Source organism: Ictalurus punctatus, chromosome 13 (assembly GCF_001660625.3).
Source record: "Ictalurus punctatus breed USDA103 chromosome 13, Coco_2.0, whole genome shotgun sequence".
In the NCBI taxonomy this organism is placed as follows: Eukaryota; Metazoa; Chordata; class Actinopteri; order Siluriformes; family Ictaluridae; genus Ictalurus; species Ictalurus punctatus.
In genome coordinates, this window is record NC_030428.2 from 15,123,070 (window position 1) to 15,150,535 (window position 27,466).

Sequence of the window (27,466 nt, forward strand, 5' to 3'; positions counted from 1 at the left end):
TGAGCCTGTCATTTTCAAGCAAAACTGTTCTCAGTCACTCTGAAACACACATTGAAGTCCTTCTTGTTACATGAGGACTTCATTGTGTGTTTCAGAGTAACTAAGAACAGTTTTGCTTGAAAATTAAGTTTTGACTCCAGTACATTTTTAAAATCACTTCCACATACTTCAGGCGCCAAAAGTAGCAGGAAGTGAAAATGTCTATCACATACCTGGCATCAGAAAAGACACACAATGTATGGTTATGTCTGTGGGTTGCATGTTTCAGGTGTATTTGCATTTATACATTTTGTAGACAGTTTTATACCAAACCTGTAAGTAAGGGGAAAAACCTTGCAAGAGCTGAGCAATTGAAGTTAAAAGCCTTGTTCAAGCACCCAAGCAGTGGGTTTATACTTTAGCTGTCCTGGGATTTTCAGTGATATCTTGTATAAAATTACGTTATGTTGTCATAATCAGTATCATCCCCTGAAAAAGGACTGCTATTTATAAAAAGATCCGTCATTCCTATATGATTCACCTAAATGTAGATGTTGATATCAGAAATTAAACTGACATGCTGCACTGTAACTAAGAGCATTTTTATTTATTTATTTATTTATTTATTTTAACATCTACTGGGGTACATAGCCAAAACTATTGCCACTGGCTTGTTACTAGCATAATGCACTACAGGCCACAGACATATCTATGTCTCAGAAACTAAAACACCAACACCAGTAGTTCTTGAAAGTAATTTCAAATAAAGACATTGTGAGCTATGTATATTCCAGTGTCCCCTTGAGTTGCTTGCATACCATTAATATTTGACATTAGTTGAAGCAGACCTGGTTAACACACAAACTCCCTTTTCTGCACAGGAATGGGAGAAGAAGTCAACAAACTAGGCATGAGAATGAAGAAAACAAGAGCAATGTGACAATGACGACAACCTGGAACTATGCAAAGCCTTTGCAGGCTTCAAGGTCTTCTTTGGTCATGGCTTTTGGCAGGAAGTGAAAGCAGCTTTTTTTTTGGACCATGTACTCATTCCTTCTCAGCCCTCATTCGCTACTTCCTAATCCCACTTCTCCTCCAGTGAAAGACTGTGACAGTACTGCTTACCACAGGCAGCTTACCAGAGGTAACCTTGCTGGCCCCTGCATTAACCCAACACCCAATGCCATTGGACACTGTTCAATCAATCTATTTAAATAATTTTTTTTTTATATGAAAAGGGAGGGGTTCCATATTTTGCATATTTTATAAAAATATTTTCAAATGTATATTTTATAACAATGAAGAGCACATTTTGGAAAGGCATATTCTTTGAGACAGCTTAGAAAATAAGAAAGCAGAGAGCCTCATATAGTTAACAATGTGGTGAGGTCTAGACTATAGCTTAAATTCATGTATGCTGGTAGCCTAGATGTAAATACATTTATACAGAGCCATTTGGATGAATTTGGCTATATAAAACATGCACTTTTTTTATTCCAATAAAACCAGTTCTGAAACATGTTCCAGCTTTTTCACCACAGCACTCGAATGCCGTATTCTATTGTGATAATATTTCTCTCCAGCAGATGGCACCAGAAGACGCATGTATAATTTGTATATACACATCACAAAGCATCAATTTGACAAAAAAAGTATTTAATTATTTTTCTAGAGTATATAAAATAAATATTTAAAATAGAGCCTCCTGACAGGGGCTTTGTTAGAAAGTTTTCTGAACATTTAAAAGGTCATGAACAAAACTAAAAAAGCATTTACATTTGTTTGAAATGGATCTTAAGAAATGAAGCAAAGGCTGTTGGACACACCAGCCACAACTGACCACACTGAAAAATGTAAAATATTTATATAAAATTACAGACATAAGGCACTATTTTACTACTTAAAAATTATTGTTCGGGAGTGTTACCGTAATGATGTGTTGCTTTTACAGCAACAGTTTTAAATAGGATTGATAAAGACAGGTCTTTAAAATCACCAAAAAGAGGTGCTGGCTGCTCACACTCCATCACTGAAAGTGTAATGATATGTTTAGTTGTCTAGAGTAATTATAACAGAGTCTGTGCTGAATAGGAGCTGCAGTGAGTGTGGAGATCCCCGATATCTCCAGTTTCCTGTAGTAGAGCGCTTATAGTAAGCCTTTCTAAACATGAAAAACACACCTCACCTTTGTCTTTCCCTTTTTTCCATGTTTAGCAAACTAAGGAGTAAGTAACAATGGAATTGCCTGTGCATGTGTGCCAGCTCTAGTCGTCCTATGACTAATCAGCTAGCATGTCTCCTGCGGTGTTCTGTGCAACGCTGCTGCAGCTCTATAACATTCTTCCTGTGGCGGCTTCTCAATGCTGCAGGTCTTGGGAGATCTCCTCTGGAGGGCTGCTGCCTGCTTCCTGCAAGGAAACACAATACATAATGATTGCCATCAACCACAACTGAGTCTTAAAAATATAAAGTATGTTTAAGTGCAATTATATATAATGCATGATTGATCTTGTTTTATTGTCAATTGATTTTGTATTGATGAGTGAAGATGGCCAGTTGTAACAAAATGAAAAGTGATCTGTTGGTACGGACGTGTCTCGCAGTGCGGTCCCTCCCATCCCCGGCATTCACAGCGATAGTTTCTGTTCAGTAGTACACACACGCCGTCATTCATACAGGGGTTGGGCCTGCAGGGATTCACAGGCTTCTTCACATCTGTACAGAGAAATGAAGATGTCATAACTGAGTGAAAAGCTTCGTAGAGACTACTATAGCTGGCATCAGTGGGTCAAGAGAGAGAGTGCTGATGTCCATCATTAGCTGATGTTTTTTGATATCGTGAAACATTTCACGGTTATAGCTGAGCACCTCAGTGTTGTTTTGAGCTGGGCAATTTATAGCTTTAACTGCATTGTTGAAATGTTTAAACACCTCTCGGTCACAAAAATAGCCAGTCAACTGCATTCCTGTGGTCAGAAACTGACCCCGATAATGGGATAGAGAAGGATTAATACAAATTGTCAGTTTTAGTCTTTAACTAACCTAGAAATCAGACCAGCAGTGTAGGTTTATCTAATAAATTACCCCATGCTACCATCAAAGAAGTTTGTTATTGAGGGAAAAACGCTGGTTCCATTTAAATGAATTACATAAACATACTGATATAAATAATTCATTCACCAGGCAGTGTACCTCACTCACTAGGCTAGATTGCTCAATGAAACTGATAGATGCTATTTGTAACATGTTAAAATCACTGTTTATATATAGTGCAACTACAGTGTATGAGTATTTACTGTGCCTCACCTGTGCATACCATCTGCAACAGCACATCCTCAAAGTACTTCAGGTCCTCATAGAAGGGCACAGTGATGATGTGATCCTCAATGCCAGCAATGCGCAGGAGACTCTCGCGCTGCACATCTCCAATGCCAATCACAAACACAGACACGCCATCGTCCCGGATCTTCTGAGCTGGCACCGCTGCATCCTCAGCCCCCGTGCCATCAGTGAGCACAACTACGACCTTGTTGACACCTGGCCGTGCCCCTTTGGCCACAGTCAGACTATGAGAGTGCACGTGTAGAAGAGCTGAGCCGGTAGAGGCCTTTCCACCCAAATAGGATGCATTTCCCAAGGCCTTAAGCACAGCAGAGCCTGAAGCATGAGAGTCCAGCTCAAAGACGGAGACAGGCCACCGGCTGTACACCACCAGCCCCACCTGAGTCAAGTCACGGTTTATGTCAAATTGCACAGACGTGCTGCGCACAAATTCCTGCAAATGAACAAAGTTGTCCTTCCCGACACTTGCTGAACCGTCCAGAAGAAAGACCAGGTCCACTGCCTGACCCAGACACCCTGCAACATACAAAGGTTCAGTCAGTGGCAGCTGGCATTGTGATTACACTAAAGCATGGAAGGCTTCAAATGAGTCATTAATAAAGCAATGTGATGACAAAGAGAACAGAAAGAACAGTACTGTGGCATTATGGGATAAAAGGCCTAGATCATTCAGGAGCTGAATAGTGGTAGCACACTACTGAAATTACATTGAAAGGTTGTACATTGAAGACAGCACACATAAGGTGACCCAGTTTGAGAAAAACAAAACCAACACACAATGACATTACCCTGGCTGTCCACACTGCAGATCTTGGCTCTGAGTTCTGGGATCTTTGCATTCAGTTCGTCAGGCAAACTGTAAGTGATGGTGCGCTGAGGGTTTCCTGTGATGGCGTTGATCTCAGCCTTCATCCTATCAGGCCCCATGCCGATGATAAAGATCTCTCTCTCTCTTGCATATTTAGCAGACTCCACTACAGCATCAGACGATGGAGTGCCAGTGATGAGCACCACCACACGAGGCAGGTCATCTTGAACATCAGCATACACTGGGGCACTTTGGAAGCCATGTCGTGTGATGTAGCGTAATGCATTTCCGGTTTTAACCTCTCCTTTCTGGTACTGGAGAGACTCCACAGCCTGGAGCAGCTTCACTTGGTCTCGGTGCTGCCCAATCTTGGCTTCAACCTTTACGTCACTGCCATACTGGGCCAGGCCAATCTTCACAGGAGTGTCTGAACTCAACACTGTTTGCACAAAGCGCTTCAGGAAGGACTTGAAGCGCAGGAACCCCTCCAGACTCAGGCTGGTAGAGCTCTCAACCAGGAATAGCACATCTACAGAGCAGTCCAAAGACAGCACAGGAGCTGGAAAACAGTAGGGTATTATTTAGGCATTGACTGACATGACCTTGGGTCCCATGCTGGGCACAAAACCACATTGTTGCCACATACTCGGCATACCATTCGGTGTTTGTTTTAACCTGCATATCTAAGATCAGGAGCACAATATACAGTGGTGCTTCAAAGTTTATTGAAAATAATTTTTTATATATCTGCATAAAAATGACCCAAAACATCATCAGATTTTCACACAAGTCTTTACAAAAGTAGACAAAGAGATCCCAGTTAAACAAATGAGACAAAATTATTATACTTGGTAATTTATTTATTGTAGAAAATTATCCAATATTTCATATCTGTGAATGGCAAAAGTATGTGAACCTCTAGGATTAGCACTTAATTTGAAGGTGAAATTAGGAGTCAGGTGTTTTCAATTAAAGGGATGACAATAAGGTGTGAGTGAGCACCCTGTTTTATTTAAAGAACAGGGATCTATCAATCTATCTATCCATCACACATTTGTGTTGGTGTATTATGGCACGAAGAAAGGAGATTTCTGATGATCTCAGAAAAAGAGTTGTTGATGCTCATCAGGGTGGAAAAGGTTATAAATCCATCTCTAGAGAGTTTGGACTCCACCAATCCACATTCAGATGGTCTGTGAACAAATGGAGGAAATTCATGACCACTTTAACCTCCTCAGGAGTGGTCACCCAATAAAGATCACAATGAACCCAAGGTAAGTTCTAAGCAAATAAAAGCCTCTCTCACATTAGTGAAGGTTAAATGTTCATGAAAAATGTTTTGTTGATGGATGAGACCAACATTTTTTGGTTTAAATGAAAAACCATTATGTTTGGAGAAAGGAAAACACTGCATTCCAGCATAAGAACCTTATCCCATTTGTGAAACATGATAGTATCATGGTTTGAGCCTGTTTTGCTGCATCTGGGCCAGGACGGCTTTCCATCATTGATGGATAAATGAATGCTGAATTATACCAGTGAATGTTAAAGGAAAATGTCAGGACATCTGTCTGTGATCTGAATCTCAAGAGAAAGTGGGTCATGCAGCAAGACAATGACGACCCTAAGCACACAAGTCGTTCTACAAAAATGGTTGAAGAAGAATAAAGTTAATGTTTTGGAATGGCCAAGTCACAGTCCTGACCTTAATCCAATAGAAATGTTGTGGAAGGACCTGAGGAAAGCAGTTCATGTGAGAAACCCACCAACATCCCGGAGTTGAAGCTGTTCTGTACTGAGGAATGGGCTAAAATTCCTCCAAGCCGATGTACAGGACTGATCAACAGTTACCACAAACGTTTAGTTGCACAAGCAGGTCACACTTGTCTTTATCAATCCGGACCGCAGAATCTTTCACCATCTTCAAAAAACAGCTAAAAGACCCACCTCTTCCGGGAACACCAAACCAACTCATAAATTTTATTTATTTATTTTTTTAAATTGCACTTACACCTCTACTCTGTGCACTTTGCTTCTCCTGGAACTCAATTAATGGATCCTGTATGGTAGCACTACTTATATTGTTCTCTGCTTGATATATCCCTTTGCTTGTATTTTTCTCATTTGTAAGTCGCTTTGGATAAAAGCGTCTGCTAAACGAATAAATGTAAATGTAAATCTACTTTTAGGACTTGTGTACAAATCTAATGATGGTTTAGATCATATTTATGCAGAAATATAGAAAGTTCACAAACTTTCAAGCACCAGTGTACTGTCAAGTGGTAAATGCACTGATGCTCTATCTGTTCCTTTCTCCTTTCCTTTCTCCACTCCTCTCTTAAAAAAATACAAGCATGAATGAACAATCCTGAATCCTGAGACTAGAAAACATCATCTCGTTCTGATGCGTTATGGACACAACAGGGCTAGGAGTGTCATCACTTCCTAACTGACCACACCATTGTGTATTCTTAGATCAGAGAATAGTGTTGACTGCTTCTATCAGTGACGCTTATTACCTCGCCCCCATTCATTCTAGTCTCTCATTCAAAGATACATTACCCTTCCTGAACCAGTCTTTAAAAAGAATGTGTGTGTGGGAAAGGGAGGGAGAGAGTGAGAGACAGGGAGAGTGGGAGACAGAGATTCAGTTGCTTGGCTTTGTTATTAGGTTACGGGGTTACAGGGTCTGGTGTGTATTATTGCACATTGCAACAAAGCAGACTGTTGTGGGAGTACTTAGAGATGAGGAGTTTGTGCTTTTCACTTAAAGCAAAGATAAACTGCCCTTTTTGATCAGGGAGACCTAATGCCTCAGAGGGACTGGAGAATATTTCAGTCAACGATGACCCAGCCTGAAATCTGACCCTGACTACAACTGAAAACCATGCCTAGCTACAGTGAGGGAAAAAAGTATTTGATCCCCTGCTGATTTTGTACGTTTGCCCACTGACAAAGAAATGATCAGTCTATAATTTTAATGGTAGATTTATTTGAACAGTGAGAGACAGAATAACAACAAGAAAATCCAGAAAAACACATGTAAAAAATGTTATAAATTGATTTGCATTTTAATGAGGGAAATATGTATTTGACCCCTCTGCAAAACATGACTTAGTACTTGGTGGCAAAACCCTTTTTGGCAATCACAGAGGTCAGACGTTTCTTGTAGTTGTCCACCAGGTTTGCACACATCTCAGGAGGGATTTTGTCCCACTCCTCTTTGCAGATCTTCTCCAAGTCATTAAGGTTTCGAGGCTGACGTTTGGCAACTCGAACCTTCAGCTCCCTCCACAGATTTTCTATGGGATTAAGGTCTGGAGACTGGCTAGGCCACTCCAGGACCTTAATGTGCTTCTTCTTGAGCCACTCCTTTGATGCCTTGGCCGTGTGTTTTGGGTCATTGTCATGCTGGAATACCCATCCACGACCCATTTTCAATGCCCTGGCTGAGGGAAGGAGGTTCTCACCCAAAATTTGACGGTACATGGCCCCGTCCATTGTCCCTTTGATGCGGTGAAGTTGTCCTGTCCCCTTAGCAGAAAAACACCCCCAAAGCATAATCTTTGCACCTCCATGTTTGACGGTGGGGATGGTGATCTTGGGGTCATAGGCAGCATTCCTCCTCCTCCAAACACGGTGAGTTGAGTTGATGCCAAAGAGCTCCATTTTGGTCTCATCTGACCACAACACTTTCACCCAGTTGTCCTCTGAATCATTCAGATGTTCATTGGCAAACTTCAGACAGGCATGTATATGTGCTTTCTTGAGCAGCGGACCTTGCGGGCGCTGTAGGATTTCAGTCCTTCACGGCGTAGTGTGTTACCAATAGTTTTCTTGGTGACTATGGTCCCAGCTGCCTTGAGATCATTGACAAGATCCTCCCGTGTAGTTCTGTGCTGATTCCTCACTGTTCTCATGATCATTGCAACTCCACGAGGTGAGATCTTGCATGGAGCCCCAGGCTGAGGGAGATTGACAGTTCTTTTGTGTTTCTTCTATTTGCGAATAATCGCACCAACTGTTGTCACCTTCTCACCAAGCTGCTTGGCAATGGTCTTGTAGCCCATTCCAGACTTGTGTAGGTCTACAATCTTGTCCCTGACATCCTTTGGTCTTGGCCATGGTGGAGAGTTTGGAATCTGATTGATTGCTTGCTTCAGTGGACAGGTGTCTTTTATACAGGTAACAAGCTGAGATTAGGAACACTCCCTTTAAGAGTGTGCTCCTAATCTCAGCTCGTTACCTATATAAAAGACACCTGGGAGCCAGAAATCTCTCTTATTGAGAGGGGGTCAAATACTTATTTCCCTCATTAAAATGCAAATCAATTTATAACATTTTTGACATGCATTTTTCTGGATTTTCTTGTTGTTATTCTGTCTCTCACTGTTCAAATAAATCTACCATTAAAATTATAGACTGATCATTTCTTTGTCAGTGGGCAAACGTACAAAATCAGCAGGGGATCAAATACTTTTTTCCCCTCACTGTAAGTGCAAATGGACACACATGCATACAGTCAAGCCCGACAGCTGCACGGATAGACCAATGAGCCAAATACTAAACGTAAATCAGAGAGTGATTTATTAGGTGGTGGGATATAGCAGCTCACCACATTTGGGGTCACTTCCATAGCCTGGAGGACACTGGCAATGGTACTTCTCTAGCCCTTCAGACACACACGTCCCACCATTCTGACATGGCTTGGAATCACAAGGATCTAAGCAGTGAGGAAAAGAAGAAAACATTTACACCTCAGGATACTCATTTATTGGAAACTTCAGCAGTATGTTGTGTGTTCAATACCATCTCTTACCTGAGCAAACAGTTCTGTGACATACTGTGGGAAGTACCTTGTAAGCACTGGTATATCTGTAACATACAAAATTATTAACACTATGGTTTTTAACATTTTTTTAAAATGTGAAAGTCCTTTTAAGTATTGATACTTGGATATGTGGTATTGATATTTGGCAAACAGCTGTAACGTCTAACAGTGTTTGAGACACAAGTGAAGGGATCTTCAGTCCTCCATGGAGAACATTTCAGACTTCTTTCTAGTCTTAGATTTGTGCATGTTGACTGCCCTCCGCAATTCAGACCTTTTTACTTCATCATAACCTAATTGTGTTCAGTGAGATTTTTAAAAGTATTTTTCCATATCTATTACTTGTGCAGGTCAACAACTATGTATATGATTTTGTTTTCACCAATATGTGGAAACATTAATTTCTGAAATGGAGTGTAATATATAAATATTAAAATATATTTTTTCAATGATGACAAGGTGTTATCATTTATTTTACATGTACTGTATTAGAAGTGTAGAAGATAAGAATGATTATTAGAAGAAAGGCAAATAGTTGCTCCAGTTACTGAAAATTTTTAATCATTCTGTGTAATGTTTATTTCAAATGGTAAATGGTCTGCACTTATATAGAGCTTTTTTTAACCTTAGCAGTTCCAAAGTGCTTTACACTGGTTCTCATTCACCCATTCACACACACTGATGGTAGCAGAGCTGCCAAGCAAGGTGCTAGCTTGCCATCGGGAGAAACTTGGGGTTCAGTGTCTTGCCCAAGGACACTTTGGCATGTGGAGTCAAGTGGGGCGGGAAACGAGCCGCCAACCCTACGATTAGCGGACAACCCGCTCTACCACCTGAGCCACAGCCACCCATAAGGATATTTTGCCCATATTTATTGTAAGGTGTGCCAATAATTCTGCAGCTGACAATCTATTTTGATGGCGAGTAGAGTATGTGTTCAAGCCTTTACTGAGGGAGATAAACTGCACTTGCCTGTAGTACGGACATAACGATGTGTATGGTAAGTTGTCCTTCGAACCCTTCCAGCATATAAAGTTGCCCTGCAGTTCTTTGATCGTCTCCAGCGTCTTACGTGCACAAGGAAAGGACTCCACCTGACAGCCTGCAGACACGCACACAAATCATCAACTCTCAGGAAGCATTAGGAGAATGGAGAATATGGATATTTCAGAGATTGAGAGTGCACCTGAGGGGGCAGCACTGCAGATGGAGAAGGTGGTGAGGCTCGTGTACAGTCCGTTCACAGTATCACTGAAATGCTCTGCAAAAAACACATGGCTCTCTGTGGGATCGCTGGCCAGAGAGTTGAGCTCTTCCCATCTGAGACACAGTCAAAGGGCTTGTGTTTACATTTTTATCTAAACCGACTTCTTGTATCTGAACTGGTCACCCACATCAAAGTAAAATTAATGTGGTATATTGTAGGATCCCATTCATGATACAAACCTTTAGTCTCAACCAAATGCCTTGTGACCTTTCTGGCAAGCTCGCTTAAAAAAAATTATTTTTTTTAAACAAACATATAATGTACCTCTTATAAATTTGTATCTGTTTAGAACACATGATCATTCTGAATAATGTATGCGTGTTCGGTTACATTCGTAATGTGCAGTGAACTGAATCATTGTGGAAGAACTCCAGTCACACTGTATGACATGATGTGCTGAGCATTATAAGAATGGAATGAGCTCCACATACACAGCAGATGTGTTCATAGGTTTCCGACAACATTGCAGTTCATGAACAGGTGGGCTGCTATACTGATTATGTTGCGTAGTGTGTGTGTGTGTGTGTGTGTGTGTGTGTGTGTGTGTGTGTGTGTGCATGCTCTAACTCCTGAACTGGAGGCACTGAGCATTGCATGCTAAGAAATCATTATTTTATGAAACTGCTCAGCTGGTGCAGGAAGAAGAAACAAAACTGCAGTTAAAATGCTTAAAAACAACTAATCATGTCTGCAGGGCATTTGTGCATTTTTGTGATTTTTAGCTGAAGCATACAGGACAAAGTTGTCTGCCTTCCCTCAGGCATGAGACATGTCCACCGTTTCTGCAGAGGACAGAAGATTTTAAAGAAATCTTTCTTTAATGCACTGTACTGACATGGTAAGTTTTTCTTGAAAAGAATTAATTGATTACAGAGTAATAATGCTACTTTCATTACTAAAAATGAAACAAAACAGCAGCGTAGCAGTTGTGGGTTTTCTCTCTCAATCTTATTAAATTATTTGTAGCAACTTTCATATCAATTCATATAATGATTATTATTTCTTTACCTTTCTGATATTAATATTTAAATAACAGATTTAAAAAAAATCACAAACGAACATATCCTATAGTGGCTCAGTGTCCAGTGCCTTAATCAGATCAGAAGACCTTGAGTTCAAAACCCAGCATCACTAAACTGCTACCGTTGAAGCCCTTAACCGCTCAACTGCTTGGGTGTAGGAAGTTTGCAGGACAAAGAAAAACCACATTCAATAATATTAACGTCAATGATGCACTTACAGAGTTCAGAGGTCATTCATTCAATCAGTCATTCATTCTTAGTAAATGCCTGGTCACAGAAATGGCAGTTGAACTTAGCTAACTTAAACTTAGCTAGTTTGTTTATTTTTTGGGGAAATAGAACCAAATAAATCAGTTTGAAAATGTTACGAGCACGTACAAGCAAAAATAATAACAGTGCAAGAAGAATCCAATTATAATATATAAATAGTCCAATTTATACACAGTTGCAATCCAAATGATTCAACCCTCATTGCAAATCAGATTTATTGTTGAAATGTACAGACTTTCAGCTGTTTGCAGTGAACAAATCAAACAAAAGCAATTGAAATAGTTCAACACAACAAATGCTTCAAGTAGTTTCCCCAAATTCAACTGAAAATGCAACTTATAATGATTTCTCCAGTTTCAAAATTATTCAACCCCTTCATGGCAAGCATCTTTAGTACTTAGTAGAGCACCCTTTTGCTGTTATGACCTGCTGCTTATGAGATGCACAGCTTCTGGTAGCGTTCCTGAGGAATCATTCCTCATGAGCAATGGCCTCCAGTTCAGTAATATTCTTGGGTTTGCGTGCTGCATCCGCCTTCTTCAAATCCCACCAGAGATTTTCTATGGGGTTTAAGTCACGTGACCGATGTCCCTGTAGATTCTTCCAGGACTTCTTCTACAACCAAGCCTGGTGGAATTTGAGGTATGCTTGGGATCATTGTCCTGCTGGAAGGTCCAATGACGCCCAAGCTTCAGCTTCCTCACAGATAGCATGACGTTTTCTCCTAGGATTTCCTGATACTTCGGTGACTGTATCTTGCCTTCCACACGCTGCAGGTTTCCAGTGGCAGAGGATGCAAAGCAGCCCCAGAGCATCACCGAGCCTCCACCATGCTTGACTGTGGACAGAGTTTTCTTTCTTCATTCTTCTTCCTCCAGATATACTGCTTATCCATCGTGCCGCAAAGTTCCAGTTTTGTTTCATTGCTCCACAGAATAGAATCCCAAAACTTCTGTGGCTTACTTATAGGATTTTGAGCTGACTTTTCTTGTGCTGTTGGGTCAGTAGTGATGTACGTCTTGGAGTTGTGGCATGGAAACATTCTGCGTTTAGTATGTGCGTACTTACCGTGCTCACTGAAACCTCAGTGCCTGTTGCCGCCAAGTCTCGCTGCAGGTCTTTTGCAGTCACTCGAGGGTTTTTCACAACTTGCCTTCTCAGAAAACTGGTTGCAGCCTGTGATAGCTTCCTTTTTCTGCCCCGTCCAGGTATTTCATTTATTTTCTACAACTAGCTAGTTCAGGAGTTATGTGTTTCAGCTCAAGCACACCTGGTACAACTAATGAAGCCCTTGGTTATTTACATAATCAAGTGTGTTTGAGACAACACCTGTTTTGCATATTTGTGCTGTTGTGAGGGATTCTATTCAGGGGGTTCAATAATTTTTAAACTGGAGAAATTAAAAGTTGCATTTTTAGTTGAATTTGGGGGAAACCACTTGAAGCATTCGTCGTGTTTAATTTTTGCAATTGCTTTTGTTTGTTCATTGCAAACAGCTGAAAGTCTGTAAATTTCGACAATAAATCTGATTTGCAATGGGGGTTGAATCATTTTGACTGCAACTGTAAATATGTCTGGCTGTACATGATACCTTGGATAGCGTAGGCCCACGGCAAACAGAATTACTCCAGACTGTTTGAGGTCAGAGGCAGCCGGCTGCACTGTACCCTGGGACTTTCCATCAGACAGGAGGACGACGATGCGAGGCACAGGGGAATTCCGACCACCGAGGAACCCCTTCTTCATCACATACTTCAAAGCCAGACCGGTTTGTGTGCTCCCTCCTCTGGGGAATAAAGGGGAAAACTTCAAACAGCTTTTATTTATAACTATATGGAGGCAGCGAGGTAAATATAATTTATTAAATGAATGAGTCCGTGATTCCCCCTGCACTACGCATGTTAATTTTCTTTGCCCTCACACATCTGACCAAACAGATCAGCTAATTAATAAGGCTTTTAAAACGGTTCGTATGAGGCAGCAGGATTAAGAAGTGAGATGTGCTCTCAATGGAGGATGTGGTTTGCGTGCTGTGACTTGTGATTCTAGTGAAATGAATGAGCACATGGTCAAAATGTAGAGGACTTATTATTAGGAACCTAAAAGAACAGAAAGATTAGGACACAAGAATGAATGAACAGTAGGGTAAATTGTAGAAATGATGATGAATTAAGGATGAAAACTGGCAAAATGTGATGTAGATAACACTAGCTATACTTAAATTTTGGCAAGCAAACAGCTAGAGAAATTAGCATCCACTTTGAAGCAAGGTGTTAAAGCTGCAGTACAGAACTTTTTTGGTTAAATATTATACAAATATAAAAATCAATTACTGAGCAAGTACTTAAGAAATGAGTGTTCAAAACGGTCTCCTTACCTTACCCCGATTCGCAACGGTAAGCTTATAATAATGATTTATAATTTGAGTTGTCAGGGCGGGAAACGTCAGTTAGACTTCATTCATCTTTGCGTGGTTACATCACGTCGGCTACTATATTGCATGTGTGTGGGGGCTGAGGATGGTGGAATGTTCGTAGCTTGTACTTATGACAGTTGCTTAGAATTTAAATTTGTCATATTGATAGCAGTTTTTAATCTGGATAATTCCAAATGCAATCATAGTTGACATGTGGGAAATCAGCTGTTGTCAAAACCAAGAAAGTTCGAACTGCGGAGAGCCTGCAGCCAAAAGGGGAAAGCAACAGAGCCCATGCTAAAACGAGAATAAATATTGCATGGCTTTTCAGAGATCTCCGAGAACTGAAGGGACTGAAGATTGATGCAGAGATGGCTTTTTGTATATTTATGGTGTAACTTTAAATATTTTTTATATTGATTTCCAACATTATGAATATATGTCTGTCTGTCTGTCTCTCTGTGTGTGGGTCTTAATAAAGAGCAGATTCCCTGCCAGTATGTAACATTAGCTTCCAATAATCATTGCACTAATCTTGTATTAATTTTACTGTGGTAAATCTCCCAGCCCCTGAAACAATACCTTACTTAGTCCTTTAGCCTTCCTCAACACACCCTGTTCTCATTGCAGGTCATCAAACACAATTCAACGCCTTACAGCAGTCCGCAGTTTCAGGTTCCTTTTCTCGTAGTCACCCCTAAAGTTAGACATCCACACCAAATTAATACTTGCATCTCAACACTTTAGGACAGAGCTTATTTCCCTGAACCAAACATATTTTAAGTGCAAACACTGTTGACAATGTCCTTCTACGCCACTTTAGTCCGTGATTTCTTCCTTCCTGCAGCTGGTTTTGGAGATCTTGACAGGATATTAGAGGAAAAACAGGCATACCGCCAGCAGGGTTCCTACCAGCTCTGAGCTGCAGTTGTTCTTTGGGGCCGACAAGTGCTGATGTGTTTATGAGAGTGATCAGAAACGGTAATTTCATGCCATGCCAGGGGAAGATATTAGGTTCTGACTGGTGTGGGAACAGGCCAGCTGTCTGCATCTTGGATAGGTGTAAAATTGTTAGATGGCACACTAACAGAGCAGTAGCCACATAAATGTACATAATTATCTCAGCCATAACACCTCATCAAACACAGTTGCATGCACGCACACACACACACACACACACACACACACACACACACACACACACACACACACACACACACACAGTGTGTACAGTGTAAACAACGGCCACCATGTCTGGCCTGAAGATGAGGATTCCAAGCAGAGGGTGAAACAAAACAAGAAAAATTCATGGTATGCTAATGATCAGAGTACTTCACACCAGTTAACAAACTGGCAGGGGAAAAAGACTAACACTTCTTCTTCTAAGACATGAAGTTTTCGTATTATATCTGTATTGATCTGCAAGATTAAAGTGCAGCTAAATGCATTTGAAGTGGAACTCTAACTGCTTTTTCCCCCATATACATGAGTCAACAAGCTGTTGATCTGATTGACAGGAGTTCCCTCTAGGCATCCCTCCCACCTAAAAGTGCACAAACAGTTATGATCACTTTGGATACTTAATGAATCTAGCTTTCAAAGCAGTCTCTATTTTGAACTTTGTTTGAAAGGGAAATCCTCTGCAGTAGGATTCTACGTAGCAGGACAACACAATCATAAAGACTATCCTATGCTCATCCCAGGACTTCTATTCACAATAGTTCATACCAAACAAATCCTTTCAACATATTTAGCATTGTTTGCTTTTACTCTTCCACAGCTGTATAATGAAGTGATTTATAATTCCACCACCCAGTGTCAATCAGGATGGGATCTCTTGAGACTGGTTCCTCTCAAGGTTCCTTGAGTTCCTTATATTTTGAAATACAATTTTCACTGAACATGGTTTTTCAATACGTATTTTCAATGTTTTTTTTTTAAACCATGTATTACTGTATATTTGATTAGATATGTAAGACCTTAAAGTAATGATTTTGTGACGTTTGTACATCAGTATAGCATAATATTCACTATATTAGACTTCCTTGTCAAGGGATACTGTACGTCTCAACTGACACACCCCTAATGTAAAATAGCATTTTAAATGGCATGTAAAACTAATGAGATAACCATTTTATGTGTATTTAACACAGAATACATATGTGTAGGACACTATACCTGTACTGTATTTTCTTGATGTGTTTGCTCAGCTCCTCTCTGCTGCTGAAGGAGTCTAGCGAGATTTCCATCTTGGGAGTCGAACCAAACTGAATGACTCCAACTTTCACCTGAGAAACACACAGGAAGCATCTACAAAAAGCACATGGACCTGAGACACATCACTGCTTTAAACCTGCACCTATTGTGGAAGCTTCAGACTGATCGGATGATGTAAGCTACCGTGTCTGGGCCGATGTCCAGAGCCTCACACAGTTTCAGTACGCAGCGGCGGGATCTCTCGAAGCTGCCCTTCCCAACACTGTACGAGCTGTCCATCAAAAAGAGGACATCCATAGCTGCAGAGCATCTCATCACTGTGCACACACACACACACAAATATATCACATTGGAAGATCTTTATAGAACATTATTTCCCATTATGAATTAACCATTTTTGCTACAGCCCTGAATCTGATGAGAAGCTTACTTAGTGACTTGTATCACGTCCATACTTATCTCTCTACCAAAAACATACTCACGTTCTCTCTCTCTCTCACACACATTCACACATAGAAATGACATATTTGTACTAAGTATGTTAAGGTTAAATTATAACGTGTCTCGCTGTCATGCTGGAACCCGCAGCCTGTCATAAAGAGGGTGATTATACAGACTGCATGTCAGCAATCGCAAAAACACGTACGCATTTGGACAGAGGGACTCTTTACCTATCCACTTGTAATATTTTGCAAGAAATTAGAGACCTTTTGTAATTGCCAAAGCCTCCACAAATGAGTTTAGTTTCTCATGGCCATAAATTAAACTGGGACATTTCTGATTAACTTTTTGATAGCATTTGATGGAACTACCTAAAGTATTTTATGAACTTATTTGATTGGGAGCTTGCTTACATAGGATGTATCTAGGTCTGTTAATATATCACCATGAAAATAGCCATGGTAGCTACAAACAAACAAACAAACAAGGTCTGTTAATAAGGCTATTATTATAGATGAGGGATTTGCAACTTTTTTGGAAATTGGCCCCATTTAAAGGGCTTAAAGTTTTACTCACATTTTGTTTAAATTAATAGTAAACCAAGAATTCAGTGCATTACAAGTTCACAATACATAGAATGTTAGACAACATTCTTATTTCAAACAAAAATCAATCAATTAACCAATCAAAAATGGGGCAGTGGTGGCTCATTGGTTAAAGGCTCAGGTTTACTGATCAGAAAGTCAGGAGTTCAAGCCCCACCACTGCCAAGCTACCAGTGTTGGGCCCTTGGGCAAGGACCTTAACCTTCAGTTGCTCAGTTGTATAAATAAGATAAATCTAAGTCGCTCTGGATAAGGGTGTCTGCCAAATGCCATAAAATGTAAATTTCAGGTTTGCACATACATACATACATATATATATATATATATATATATATATATATATATATGTGTGTGTGTATATTATATATATCATAATACTGCACATGCAGGGCAAGATATACATTTTAATTGTCACACACGAGGGAAAGGCCACACATTTAACAATGCTTTTATGCTGTGCATCACCACAGGCACTCTGCCGCTGCAATCATACTGTAGCATCTAATGAAAGGACTGGGCTTGTGTGTCAAACTGCAGCTTATTGAATTTAGGAGGTGTAGTTGAAATCTCATCATGGCTGTTACATCCAACCTAGATTCGTACTCAGTTTTGATGTACACAATGGCACACAATTCCTGCTTCACTCAAATAAATTTCTTATAACTGGGTTGGGTTCAGCAGTTTACTCAAGGTCATGTTCTGCATTTGACATGAAGTTAATGCTTGAAGCCTGAAGCTTTTTTCCCCCCTTTTCAGTGCTCTATTACACTGGCTTAACAAATATAACGTTCAACAATCTGTACTGACCATGAAATTATTATAAACATCCATTGCCACTGTATATGATCAAAGGTTTTTTTTTTTTTTTTTTTTTTTTTTTAAATACAGTGAGATTTTCTGTTCAGATATATGCCGCTTTCCACACTGTGCACACGTGAACTACGCTACTCCTCACGCTGCAAGGAGCCAGTCTAAAAGATCCCTTTGATTAACATTTTTGGATGTGGCGCCACTGAGGTCTGATGTAAAATGGGTTGATAAGGGGCTCCAATTGGAAAAGAAAAATGGCCTAGGCTATGAAATGCTGGTATATTTAACACAGAACACATTATAAAGGGGTCATGACCCCAAGGTTAAGAACCTATGTTACATACCTATAATAATTATACATTTTCAGATACCCTAGAAAGCTTGCGACATGCAACACTGCTGTGTATATTCAGCTTCGCCAGATTCTATTTCTTTTTATTTAGGCTTCTATTTACATTTTTCTCCCTGTGAAATTAATGTTGCCTCCAGCTGAAAAAGGGCTGCTCAACACTGCCTGATCATCTTAAAAGACACCTGTGATGAGGCATATGTTGTTCCAGCACAGGGGGTATGAAAAAAGAAAATGCCTGGTATTGTTTTCCTTAAAGATTTTTATTCCATTCTCTAAAAATAATTTTACTGTAATACTCTTGTAAGTGACAGTTCAGTTTTCATTGATGACGGACACCAAGTACTCACTTTCCCCTGCAGCACTGATCTTCATGAGGGTTTCATGATCAGACTGGATCTCCTGTACAGCATAACTGCAGTCCACTGTAAAAAGAGAACACAGCACCTTTCCACTAGTTCATCGGAGTTCATGTAAGGCTATGAATGAATAAGATCGAATGGAATCTGACAGCACAGGTCTATGTTGTAATATGGCTATTGGAGATTATTCTGAAACCAATAAAGAAACAGACACAGTACACACGTGAAATATCAGCCCCTTATTTTTAGTGCAGCTGAGCTGACCTTGGCCCCAAGCACTGGTCTCTGTAGAACTTCCCCGCCATGTCCAACACCTGGTGCTCAGCCTTGTGTAGAGGGATAATTTGGAGCTATCTGCATTCCAACAACGCCTACCGGACGGGTGGAAAACAGGCGCCATTGCCTCAAAAGGGGCTGAGCTTGCAGTCATCGCTTGAGTGAGCAGAACTCAGTAATGCTCTTCCTCGCACACAATGGCTGATTGATTGGAAAGGCCCATGTGAACAGATAAGAAGGCGGACAGCCCTCTGCCTCCCTGTGTCCTCTCTCAGCTAACTTGTGTAGAATGGAGTGTGTTCTACAATACCTTAATTTTTGTCTGCTATGAGCGAGAGCGTTTCCAAAAGTCTCCATGGTGACAGAATTTAACCAGAGAAACATTCAGATACCCCAGGCTTCAAAACCCTGCAGGCACAATTATGAGGTCATAAAAGCAACTCATAAATGCTTTTAATACCATTCATGTGGAAGAATGAAAACTGCTTCAGCCATATTGTGGGCTGGCATATGTTAATCCTGTCATTCCTATGCCTTTTCGCACCATCACCCCAACTCGCATCCAGAATCCCATAGAAATATTTGGTAACATTAAGTTTTGATTAGGATTTAAAGATTCCAGGGTATACTGCTTTCCTATAGCAGAATGCCCCATCATTTTTAAATCCCAAAGGCAGGGTGGTGTGATTCTATTACCAGCCTTAAGTTGGTTATTGTCTAAATCACAGCATACCCTGAAGTGTTTTACACCTTTTATACCACAGCAATTTAACAAGGACAATTTTTTTCAGTTCATTAAAAGGGTGTCATGCCATATTTTATTCATTTATAGATTCACAGATCACATCTGAAAAAACAAGTGAGATCTTGTTATCATGCAGCTGTATGCATTTGTTCCCTCACTAACCTATCTTGACACTATAGACCCAAAAGTTTATGATCACCTGACCATCAGAGCCATATGAGCTTTTTGAACATCCAATTCCAGATTTAGCCCCCTTTTGCTGGGAAGGCTTTCCACTAGAAAAGCTGTGGGGATTTGCTCATTCAGCCACAAGAGCATTAGTGACGTCAGGCACTGATGTCGTACGAGGAGTCCTGGGGCACAGTCGGCATCACAGGTCATCCCAAAAGGTGTTTAACTGGGTTGAGGTCATGGCTTTGTGCAGGCCGCTCAAGTTCTTCCACTCCAACCTTGGCAAATCACGTCTTCATGGAGCTTGTTTTGTATACAGGGGAACGATCTATACAATTGTGCACTTTCAACTTTGTAGCAACAGTTTGGAGAAGAACCACATGCATGTGATGGTTAACAAACTCTTGTCCTTATAGTGTATCTTTATTGTCCATTATATAAATTACTCATATCTTCATAACAATCATTAAACCTTGAACTAGGAGACATGTTCATTGCCCAGTTTGAGCTGCCTGAGGAGGCACTGATTGTCCAACCTGTGATTTATAATGTGTGTGTCTATTGTATGTGAACGGAAACGATGGGATACTAGAGAAAGACAGCAGCCTGTTGTCTTAACGCAGAAGCCCACATCGTGACCTTGAAGAAAATCTGCATAATGTCAGCCTAGCACGGACAAAGCCTGTAAAGAGATTCTGTAAACACTATTTTGTGTTGCTGGTTATACTATTTTGTTTAAGAATGTATAATACATACTGAAGATTATTACAACACAGTTCATGAAAAAAACAAACAATTAACACTAATTCCGTGCTGTAGTCCAGACAGTGGGGCTCCACCATTGCCAAAGGCAGAAGCTTTAGATAAGAGTGCATTCAAGTACAAAACCATGTGTCTGGGGTTAAGTTGGTGGTGTTTTGTTTTTTTTCAGATGGTAACTGGGAAATGAATGTCTAATGCGAATTTGACAAATTAAAGAAACAGAATTGAACACTTTGATATCTTCAACAGGTTCAGAAGAGTTATAAATGTCATTGCCTAATGGAAGACTTTTAGATGAATACAGTAGAGACCAAACATAAGATATAACAAATAACAAAACAAAAAAGATTTTTGGTCAGATGCTTCACATCAATTTGAATGTTTCTTACTCTATCTTTTTGTATTATTCAGAAAACATTCAGAAGTTATTCTGATATAAATCCAATGCCAAAACTAAAAAACAAGGATACTGAAAGTGGGTGTGGCCACTCAGTTCTAATTTATGATGTTTTTTTCTATTATAACACACCAGATTCAGCTCACGAAGGCCTTGCTAAACACAAGGAGTTGAATAAGAAAAAAATCTGAAGAATGATCAAATCTGCAGTGTCGTTGCCCTCCAAATCTGGAATCTGATGCGCTGGCCTATTTTGTTCAAGAAGGTTTATGAACAATGTGCATGAAACCAGACTGTTCTGGAATTAATCCCGTGCAAGATAATGAGAATATGCTTTATGTAAATTGGTCAGTATTTCTTACCTTGACTGAGCAAGATGGCAAGGAGGAGCTGTAATCGGCTACTTGGGCACATTTTTAGGAGCCTATAATGAGAAGCAAACAGGAATCATTTAAAATGGAGATGAGATTCTTTCAGGAACCAAACAAACTTTGAAGAGGCCAAACAGAAACTGGATTTTAAGTGGTGACCATGAAAAGCCCCTGAGACCAGTAATGAGGGAAGGAGCAGCTGTGAATGACCATGAAGGGTCTCAGAAGAGCAGGAAGAAAATAGAATATAGAAACATGAACAATATGCTGCTGGAGTTTAAAGTAAAAGCAAGGCTTTTAATGGCCTATTAAAATTGGCACAGGCCAGACTAACAAGCGACCACTCTAAATTAGTCAGTCAAGATATTTCCAAAAAAATGAATACATTGGATAATTAATTAAACTGGTAATTCTCACAAACAGATAACATAAGATACTGAAAAGCAAAAGGAAGCCAGAACATTTACTTTTAAATCACAAATTTCAATATAGCCTCAAGTGAGGAACACAGCAGAGATCTCAGACAGGCAGTGGCCAAACTCTGAGCTTACAGCCCTGCTGTCGCCAGAGTTCATTAATCATTGACATGTGTATTTACTGTGTAACCGAGGGAAACTCATAGCCACAGAGATGACAGGAACAACATGGAATACATCACCACCACCACCATCCTCACTCCCTCAGACCCACCCCTGACTGCAGCTTCTTTCTTAAAGCTCTTCTTCAAAAGGCCCAAACATTGTGGAAAGTTGTGGAATGTTGATTCAATAAATAGTTAAACATTATCCAATTACCACAAATGAGTCAGTTTATGGTTGAATGAGGTTTTCTAAAGATTATTGTAAATAATAAAAATAATAAATGCTTATTTATAAAGCAAATAAAGTTTATAAATTGCTTTGTAGGCAGTAGAATAATAAATACAAATGAAAGCAGAAGAAAATGGATTAAAAAACAAACAAACTACGATATAAATGAAAAACAGCAAGTTAAAACTAAACATAAATTCAATAAATAAAATTAACAGGAATAAAAATTCATTAAAAGCTAAGCAGAACAAACAAATCCTTAGTCTCCTTATAAATGTGGCCAGATTATGAAGAACTCTCAGGTAATCCAGAGTTTGGGGCCATAATAAAACAAAAAGCTACTTCACCACACATTAGCTGCAGTAGGTAGTGTGTATAACCAACCACCTTCTACTGGGGGCTCGAAGAGCTCTTGCTGGGACATAGCTCACATTCGGCCAATGCAGCTGTTTGAGAACAGGTGGAATATGAATTGTACCACAGCATTTTGCACTCTCTGTATACTAGTACTAGAGTTTCTCACTATTATCAGTTGAGAGAATTTCATAGACCTTGGATATATCTGGATAAGGTGATATAATTCTGCCTTGCAAACATAACATTTTTGACAGTTTTTAGCCTTCATAGATAGGGACTACAAATATTCAAGCATTTCTTTTCTGTTGTCCATTCCCAGTAACAAAGATTTCTGTTTTTATCGTTATTTACCCGCAACTAAAACACATCATTAACTTGATGTTCTTTAAACACTCAAATAAAGAGCAAACAGACCTAGTGTATGAGGGTCAGGAGACAGGTACATGTAAAGTCTTCTGCGTACCAGTACCAAAACTAAACACTGATGGACTCTGCAGGGTAAAGCATGATGAGTGGATGAGCAGGTACTGTGCAGATAAATCCCTTTTGTAGTTATTAATAATATTAAGAATGTCATGTGAGAGTAAACCAGATACATTATTAATGGAAAATGGTGAGTAAAGGATCAAGGGGGCAACTGGCACATTTCAGTAGTGAAAAGAAAGTGTTTAGAAGGTGGATGTAGTGCTTTCAGCCCCATTGTGAGCTTGGAGTTACTGAGGGTGAGGATTGGGGGCTGTTTAATCACCATCTGTGGGGGTAAAGGGTAGCTGGGTGACTGTCAGTTAGACTGTCTTCACAAGCTTAATTTAATTATGAAACATTTTCAGATGAGATGTGTGTGTGTCAATAGACTATGAGCTTTGTTCACCTCCATTTCTTTTCTGAATTTCTCCACTGGTCTTTAAAATTTGAGGCAACAGTGTTAATGCATTCACTGATGTAAACTAAGCAATCAAAAGAGAATAATCAATCAATCTGGGAATGCTGAAGTGAAACCAGCAGTAAAATATCACTTGGTAATAATTGCCTGGTAGAAATTGTACAGACATATCAATGAAGATACAATATTGATGGTGAGATTCCAACAGCTGAGATGTTTGGCACCTTAATGTCTAAGCCATGCGATAATGATAAGTCTTTATTTATCACATGCATATGAACAGTGAAATGATCATAGTAGCCTTAAAAATCATTAGTAGTAGGATTTTAAAAAATTTAATATGCAATATGTAGTCACAATGTCATTCATCTTGACTAATTACTTTATCCTGGTAAGGGTCATGGTGGATTCTTAAAGAACACATGGATGTTGTCTAGGAAGGTGATGAATAGCTAACATCAGAACAGACTGTGTGCCCTTATTACTCTTTACAAAATACCCAGATGTGGAGAATTCCCAAAGAGATTGCTGATGCACCTGCCTTCTTATTGGCTACAGAAAACTTTCTATTAACTGTAATTATATAGGACCAGTAAGGTCTGTTATTGTTCATTATATTTTAAATTATTACTGCGTTTCAGTTCAATTAAATTGGAACCATTATTAGAACTGTTTTTCAGTCTTTAACAGCCATGCCACCAGCTACTAAAGATCTTAAGAGGAGGAAAAAATACACAATAACTAGCTGTCACAACAAGAACCATGTTATCAACTTACCTACATTTAGGCTCTATGGACTCAAAGGCACACTGCAGTGTTATACAGGTCTGTTCCAAAGATAGCAATCATACAACTATGTAGTCTTGCTTTTGATGTAGTTCTTAGCTCTTAGAACTACACACTGAAATAAAAAAAAAATAAAAAAAAGACAACATAGGAAGTGCAAAAAGATGTGTTATGTCTGAGTCGTGGTGTAGGGCTGGACACATTCCAAGAATATGTGAAAACTAACTCTTATCAAGACTTGAAAAATACTGGTTATTTTGAATCAAGTAAGCTACTCTGAAGAATTTATAATTGTTTCATTTGCATTTTAAAAACCCAATTATATACAAATAGTATTCTGTGCACAAAAAGGCCGGAACAGCAGGAACCATATCCACAAAACAAAATCACTAGAGTGAAGAGTCAGGGGATACCAGAGATCTCTCTGGGAATGATTTGAGGAATCCAGGTTTTAGGTGTAGAAGAGAATAAGAACGCTTATGGGTGACAAGCAAAGACATACAGTATTTCCTTCCTATTAATGGACGACTGGAAGCAGGCAGTATTGTGACTGCAGGTCATACAGGATTGAGGCATTTCCAAGCACAGGACCACCTATGTGAAATTTAGATGAAGCTATGTCATGATAGTCATCACATTCACTGTAATGTGATCGTGACTAGTGGGGCTTGTGACAGTGCAAGGATGAGAGACAAAAGATATGTTTGTGTGTGTTTAGATAGGGAGCTGTTTCCATTAACTTCTTACATTCCAATCTAAAGCTAGGCTTTGTCCTTAAATGTATGCTTCATGTACCTACCTTCACTAACCACCATATATCACATCAGTGGTATTTAAGAAAATTACTGATCCTCTACTGACAAGAGATGAGAAGAGACAGATGAGATGAGAGTCAGAATGACCATAAAACACCTTAAATCACATCACAAATCAGAGTTGGAGAAGTGTATAAATGACATCTTTGCATGTTTAAGACATGTATAGTATATTGAACATCTGATATAATGTATAATTTAAGGGGCATGAGCAAGGTGGGTGTCTAGGTCCTGGCAAATACATTAACTGAACAATCAATGAAATATGATTGCAATAATCTGTGCAGCTTTCTGAACATTTTATCCAACTAAAAGTACTCTTTACAATTAAGCCATGTAGTAGATTGCTGCAGAATGCTCATACAATAATAATAATTTTTTTAAAAAAGTATCCATCTTCAGTAACCGCTTTATCCTGGTCAGGGTCACAGTGTATCAGGAGATCTCAAACACTGGGCACAAGGCAGGAGAATTCACTCAGAGGGAACACCAGTCTATCACAGGGCACCAGGCACACACACGTTCTTACACTCATTCACACCTACAGTAAAAGCAATTCTTTAGATCCTAAAACAAATCCACCTACTGGCTTTGGACTTTTGCTTTTGGACTCAGGAAAAAGAAAAAGAAAAGAAAAAACCTAGGGAGTTTGGAGGAAATGCATGCATGCACAGGGAGAACATATACTAAAACTCATATTACATTAAATACAGACAGTAATCCGAGCTCAGGATCGAACTGGGAGCCCGGGATCAGTGAGGTGGAACTGTGGTGCAATTAATATCATCATCATCATCATCATCATCGACTCATGAACTCATGTAATCTTTAGAAAGAATAATCAGGACAGAATGTCCATGGCCTCTGACCCAGTAATCACAAGCCTGTGTATTGGGAACAAATCCTCATTCATTCATTTTAAACCACATCTCTTTGCAATGTCAGAAGGAGCCTGGAAGCCCTTTGTAAAAGTGATCCACAGAACTAAGTGAGACAAGAGGTAGAGAAGAGTGATGACCCAGAAGGGTTTAGTTGCTTGTATCGTGGTTAAGTGATGGTGAAGCAGAGCTGTGTGAAGGATGGTGCAAATAGACATTAAAACTCTCACTTATGCGCAACAGAGGCTGCGCGTACAGCACCAGAATACCGTACAGTCCCAAAGAAACCCCAATCCACCTGTAAACACTGGCTTCAGTTTATACCCCACGAATCAAATAACACTGTCACTTCAGGAAGTACAAAAGTTTAGCGTTCAGTACTAATCAATGGGCTTCCGCTGGTCTTTACACTTACAGCACCCTTGATTACTCATCTTGCAGTCACATAACTCGGGTTCATCACTGGTTTAAACAGGTTATTTGAAATAGGATCGAAAGCTTTGGTCATTGAGATTTACTAAGTGTGTAAATCAAACAGGTTGCAGTTCAATCACATCCAAATCTCGCTACGTGAACTAATTTAGGAACGATTAAAACCGTATGCTGTCGAAAACCTGGGACTAAAGCACAGGAAAACGCTCTTACCTGCTGTGATCACCTCGTGTCCTGATCGTGTCTCAGGAGCTCGCGGGGTGGTGTCGGCTTCTCACAGATCATCCCACCGCGAGGACCAGCGCGCGCAGCTTGGGAGTCGAAAATATGACGCCCATTCGGCACTAACAGATCTGCCGTGGGTATAAAAACACTAATCTGCCTGTATATTGCTCCGTAATGCGCAACAATGCCTTGGTACACACTCCTGGGCAAAAAAAGGCAAAGCCCAAAATCGCAAAAAAATCTTTAGCAGAAAATTAGCAAGAAAAACAAATGCACTCCTGAAGCCTCCTGTGCCCCCATTTGCTTGTTTACTTTTGCTGCAGTGAACTGTTGGGTCATTTAACCATAATGATTAAAATGATTTGATGCAATTTTTTAACGAACATATCTGGATGTACAAAGTTTAAGAAGTAGAAATAAGAAATAATAATAATAATAAAAATAAAATTAAAAAGTTGTCCACAAGTTTACCCACAAGGAATACAGATTTACAGTAATCAAAGGGAAAAGCTAGACCATACTAAGTTACTTTATCTATTTGTTTAATTCTTGCTAATTTCCTGACCAATGATTTGTTAAGACCATCAAAAGCTTAATATTTTGCCATTTCGGGCTTGCCCCCCCCCCAAAAAAAAAACATTAAAAAAAAAAATCTTTTTACTCAGGTGTGCAAAACTTTTGGGTAAACCCACGATGTGACTTACTGTCCTTTTACTGGAACCTTTCTCGTGACATGTAAATTATTAGACACTGCTCAATTATTGAAATTGTTCTGGATTCTCTTTGCAAACACAAAAAACTTGATAAGAGATTGCACATTGCAACCTGTCAAGATATGGG

At 39.6% G+C, this 27,466-nt stretch overlaps 2 protein-coding genes across 3 annotated transcripts in view; one reads left to right on the forward strand and one right to left on the reverse strand.

The window, feature by feature from the left end:
* The window catches only part of afap1l2 (actin filament associated protein 1-like 2), a 36,333-nt gene extending 34,833 nt beyond the window's left edge, over window positions 1-1,500 (forward strand). Inside the window, exon 19 of the mRNA XM_017484039.3 lies at window positions 861-1,500. Coding sequence (XP_017339528.1) covers window positions 861-887 — 27 coding nt within the window. The 3' untranslated portion in view covers window positions 888-1,500. The remainder of the gene's footprint in view (window positions 1-860) is intronic.
* vwa2 (von Willebrand factor A domain containing 2) lies at window positions 1,248-26,914 on the reverse strand. Of its 2 annotated transcripts, XM_017484040.3 has the most exons (14): window positions 26,615-26,914; window positions 21,433-21,494; window positions 18,708-18,782; window positions 16,336-16,469; window positions 16,114-16,223; window positions 13,111-13,305; window positions 10,147-10,280; window positions 9,933-10,062; window positions 8,949-9,004; window positions 8,745-8,852; window positions 4,110-4,688; window positions 3,286-3,837; window positions 2,572-2,694; window positions 1,248-2,387 (listed from the first exon to the last, which is right to left on the reverse strand). In XM_017484040.3, the coding sequence occupies exons 2-14, from the start codon at window positions 21,482-21,484 to the stop codon at window positions 2,263-2,265; spliced, it is 2,373 nt and encodes a 790-aa protein (XP_017339529.1). In that variant the 5' UTR covers window positions 21,485-21,494; window positions 26,615-26,914; the 3' UTR covers window positions 1,248-2,262. The 2 variants fall into 2 exon arrangements, with proteins under 2 accessions (XP_017339529.1, XP_017339530.1); XM_017484041.3 differs by lacking the exons at window positions 16,114-16,223; window positions 16,336-16,469; window positions 18,708-18,782; window positions 21,433-21,494; window positions 26,615-26,914 and adding an exon at window positions 14,518-14,622.
* Window positions 26,915-27,466: the final 552 nt, after the last annotated feature.